Source organism: Capsicum annuum, chromosome 4 (assembly GCF_002878395.1).
Source record: "Capsicum annuum cultivar UCD-10X-F1 chromosome 4, UCD10Xv1.1, whole genome shotgun sequence".
Lineage (NCBI taxonomy): Eukaryota > Viridiplantae > Streptophyta > Magnoliopsida > Solanales > Solanaceae > Capsicum > Capsicum annuum.
The window spans coordinates 17,529,025-17,533,688 of record NC_061114.1 but is presented as its reverse complement, the minus strand read 5'-3'; the positions used below and the strand labels follow the sequence as shown (position 1 = coordinate 17,533,688).

The following is a 4,664-nucleotide window of genomic DNA, read 5'->3' as shown; positions in this document are numbered from 1 at the left end:
ATTTTATTTTTAAAATTTTAGTATATTATACTTTCTTGTTTTAATTTTTTTAACTTACTTTTTTGTTAGTTCATCTGAAAAAGAAATAAAAATAATTCTTAATTTTTCAATTTTAACATTTCATGTGATGTATCTAAGATCATAAAATTGAAGATTATATTGATATATTTGATATATTTTAAATTTAAAAATATTATATTTAATTTTTTCGAGTCAAATTTAAAGGGAGTTAAAAAACAAGTCACAACCATCCAAACAAGTGAAATTTTTTACTCCAAGCTACTAGCTACAGACTCCCTAAGTGGCAATAACACTCATCTTCACTATCTCACCCCACAAAAATTGATACCCTTATTGACCATGGCAACTCCATCACCATCTCTAAATTTCTTCTTCCTCTTTCTGTTCATCAACTTTTCCTTGTCCTTTTCCGAACAAAACCAACAAACTAATATCGAAATTCAAGCTCTTCAATCCTTCAAAAACAATGTCCACGACCCACTAGGAGCACTTTCGAATTGGGTTATCACGTCACCCTCCGCGCCGTGCGATTGGCGTGGAATCACTTGTTCAGATTCAAACGTAACTGAACTTCATTTGCCACAGTTGCACCTTACTGGTCCCCTCACTTCACAAATTGCTAATTTACGCATGCTGCGTAAACTTAGCCTACGTTCCAATTACTTTAACGGAACGTTACCCGTCTCAATTCATAGATGTACACACTTAGACACTATTTTCTTACAGCACAACTCCTTCACAGGGGAAATCCCACTGACGATAACTAACCTTACTCAGCTAGAAACCTTTAACGTTGCTGGAAATCAAATGTACGGAGAAATACCGGGTGAGCTGCCTGTGAATCTCCGGTACTTTGACGTGTCTTCAAACATGTTCTCTGGTAGCATACCGGAGAAAATGTCGTATCTCTCTCAGCTTGTTGTGCTGAATTTGTCTTACAATCAGTTCTCCGGTAATATTCCTGCAAACATCGGTAGACTTCAACAGATTCAGTATCTTGTTCTTGATTACAATGATATAGAAGGGACATTGCCTTCTGCAATATCAAATTGTTCATCGTTAGTGCATTTGGGTGCTGAAGGGAATACTATTACTGGTGTTATACCTGCAGGAATTACTTCCCTTCCGAGGATTCAGGTGATTAATTTGTCGCGTAATAAGCTTTCAGGATACCTAGGATCATCGACTTTCTGCAATGATTCTTCTGTGTATCCTCCTTCTCTTCAGATTGTTCGGTTGAGTTACAATGCTTTTACGGAGATTCTCTATCCAAAGTCGTCTCAATGTTTTAGTTCATTGCGAATTTTGGAGCTCCAGCACAATCAGATAAGTGGGAATTTCCCCTTTTTCTTGATTGACAATGCTAATTTGACGTCTTTGGACTTGTCAGGGAATTTGTTTTCAGGTAAAATCCCGAGTTCAATTGGGAATTTGGTGAGATTGGAGGAATTGAGGATGGGAAATAATTCGTTTGAAGGTGATACACCTGTTGAAATCACGAAATGTAGTAGTTTGAATGTTCTTGATCTTGAAGGGAACAAATTGACCGGGGAAATTCCGCGGTTTTTAAGTGGTCTTAAGAACTTGAAGATTTTGTCAATTGGAAGAAATCAGTTTTCGGGTTCAATTCCGTCTAGTTTTGGCAATATCACTAGTCTTGAAAGTTTGAATTTGGAAGGAAATCGTCTTACAGGAAGTTTACCGGGGGAGTTAATGTTTTTGAGCAATTTAAGCGCGTTGAATCTGAGTGGAAACAACTTTTCGGGGAGTATTCCAATTGGCATTGGAAATCTTCAGCAGTTATCGGTTTTGAATCTGAGCAGAAATGGCTTCTCAGGGACTATCCCATCTAGCATTGGAAATTTGTATAAGCTAGTAGTTCTTGATTTGAGTGGACAGAATTTATCAGGAGAATTGCCATACGTGCTAGGCGGGTTGCCTAATTTACAAGTGATTGCTTTGCAAGAAAATGAGTTGTCTGGAAATGTACCCGAAGGTTTTAGTAGCTTAATGGGGTTGCAGTACTTGAATCTATCTTCCAATTCATTTTCAGGTCATATACCATCTACTTTTGGGTTCCTGACCTCGTTAGTTGTCCTTTCGTTGAGTGAAAATCACATATCTGGCTCGATTCCTCCTGATTTGGGTAATTCGTCTGCTTTGGAGATATTAAGTCTACGGTCTAATTCATTGAGTGGCCAAATTCCTTCTGATCTTGCACGTCTCTCTCGTTTGAATGTACTGGATTTGGGTAAAAATAACTTGACTGGTGAAATTCCTGAAGTTATTTCCAATTGTTCATCCCTAACATCGGTTGTGCTGGATACGAGCCATCTATGGGGGAACATCCCAGCATCACTCTCTGGCTTATCAAGTTTAGTTACCCTTGATCTCTCTGGTAACAACTTGAGTGGAGAAATCCCTGAAAATCTTACATTGCTCCCGAACTTGGTGAAGTTCAATGTATCGAACAATAAGTTGGAAGGCCAGATACCAGTGATGCTCGGTTCTCATTTTAATGATCCATCGGATTACAATGGCAACCAAGGGTTGTGTGGGGAGCCGTTGGATAGAAAATGTGAGCGGGTTGGTAATGATAAGAATAGATTGATTATGTTTATTGCAGTGTCTGCTAGTGGAGGTCTTCTCCTTGCATCATGTTGCTGCTTTTACACGTACGCCTTGTTGAGGTGGCGTAAGAAGCTCAAAGAAAAAGCAGCTGGAGAGAAGAAGCATAGCCCTGCAAGGGTTAGTTCAAGGACAAGTGGTTCTCGGGGTTCTCGTGGCAGTGGTAACAACGGTGGACCAAAACTTGTTATGTTCAATAACAAAATCACAGTTGCTGAAACAATCGAAGCAACAAGGGAATTTGATGAGGAAAATGTTCTTAGCAGAACACGCCATGGAGTGCTATTCAAGGCTTGTTACAGTGATGGAATGTTACTCTCGATCTGTAGACTACCAGATGGATCACTAGACGAGAACAAATTCAGAAAAGAGGCTGAATCGCTTGGTAGAGTGAAGCACAGAAACCTAACTGTTCTCCGTGGGTACTATGCTGGTCCTCCAGACCTTAGACTACTTGCATATGATTACATGCCGAATGGAAACCTCGCAACACTCCTTCAAGAAGCATCCCACCAAGACAGTGGCCATGTCCTCAATTGGCCAATGAGACACCTCGTTGCACTTGGCATTGCCCGTGGACTTGCTTTCCTCCACGCAGCCTCTATCATTCATGGAGATGTGAAACCACAAAATGTCCTATTTGATGCAGATTTTGAAGCCCATCTTTCAGACTTTGGCTTAGATGAGCTTATAGTAGCCACACCAGCCGAGCCTTCCACTTCAACATCAGTTGGTACTATAGGCTATGTAGCACCAGAGACAGCATTAACAGGAGAAGCCACGAGACAATCAGATGTTTATAGCTTTGGCATTGTATTACTAGAGCTGTTAACAGGAAAAAAGGCGTTAATGTTCACGCAGGATGAGGACATTGTAAAATGGGTAAAGAGGCAATTGCAAAGAGGGCAAATTTCAGAACTGTTAGAGCCAGGATTACTTGAACTGGACCCTGAATCATCAGAATGGGAAGAGTTCTTATTAGGAGTAAAAGTAGGGTTGCTTTGCACAGCACCGGACCCCCTTGATCGGCCTACTATGACCGACACAGTGTTCATGCTTGAAGGTTGTCGTGTTGGCCAGATTTCACTCGCCTGACGAACTGAGACGGCAGTGGCAACGCGTAAAACTCAAGATGGTCTCATTCTAATTCTTGGCCCTTTCTGTTGGCTCTTTTGACATTTGGAGGAGTTGCATTGCAATGTCTTGGTGAACAATGCAACAGTTAGCTGGCATTAGAACTTAAGTTGTAGCTATTTTATTGATTTTGGTTTGGTATTACAAAAGGCTCTCTTGAGTTGAAAAAATGAAATGTATCCTTTAAGCAATTCAAACTTTTGGAACAATTGTTTGGGAGTCAATGATATGGACAGGCCAAGGGCTAACAGAAAGCAAGAAGAGGTATATAAATGGGAAATAGCAAATGCAACAAATTAAGTTTAATGGCCTACATTTCCAGCGAAAAAATAAGTTAATGGTTTTCATAGGAGAATCAATTAAGTTTTGTGACAATACTATGAGTTAATTGGATCAACAAGAACATGTAATTCTTGATTCTGACATGGTAACTTAGAAAATGAAATACTAATGTGTTGTAACCAATTAAAGTGCAAGATTGTTTATGATGGAGATGATGGTTAAAACATGTGTGAAATTTTTTTTTGGGAGTTTTCTACTTGAATTATTTGGTGTTTGAATTTTTCATTTGAACTCATTAATTATTATCAAAACATACATCAACTAATTTCTGATGTTGCGTGATATGGCACTCCACACAGATCATTAAAAGAATAAATTGACAAAAATTTTAAAATCGAAATAATAGTCAAAAACACTCCTGAAATATCACCTTTTTATGAATTTTCTATTTGAATTATCACCAATTATTTATCAAAATTCTTCAAATTAATGAGTCAACTATCACGTGGATGGAATTTATGGACAAATTTAAGTTGTCATGCGCCTTTTGACGATTGTATTCAAACACTTTATCTAGTTCACTTAAGGTGTATTTTGAT

The 4,664-nt window shown here is 38.7% G+C and overlaps 1 protein-coding gene across 1 annotated transcript; it reads left to right on the top strand.

The window, feature by feature from the left end:
• Positions 1 to 274: 274 nt before the first annotated feature.
• LOC107869074 (probable LRR receptor-like serine/threonine-protein kinase At4g36180) lies at positions 275 to 3,992 on the top strand. The gene has a single exon (XM_016715651.2). The coding sequence runs from the start codon at positions 361 to 363 to the stop codon at positions 3,742 to 3,744; it is 3,384 nt and encodes a 1,127-aa protein (XP_016571137.2). The 5' UTR covers positions 275 to 360; the 3' UTR covers positions 3,745 to 3,992.
• Positions 3,993 to 4,664: the final 672 nt, after the last annotated feature.

What these genes read in the sequence shown, in the direction of transcription:
- LOC107869074 (XM_016715651.2), top strand. Translation starts at nt 361, where the DNA reads ATGGCAACTCCATCACCATCTCTAAATTTCTTCTTCCTCTTTCTGTTC.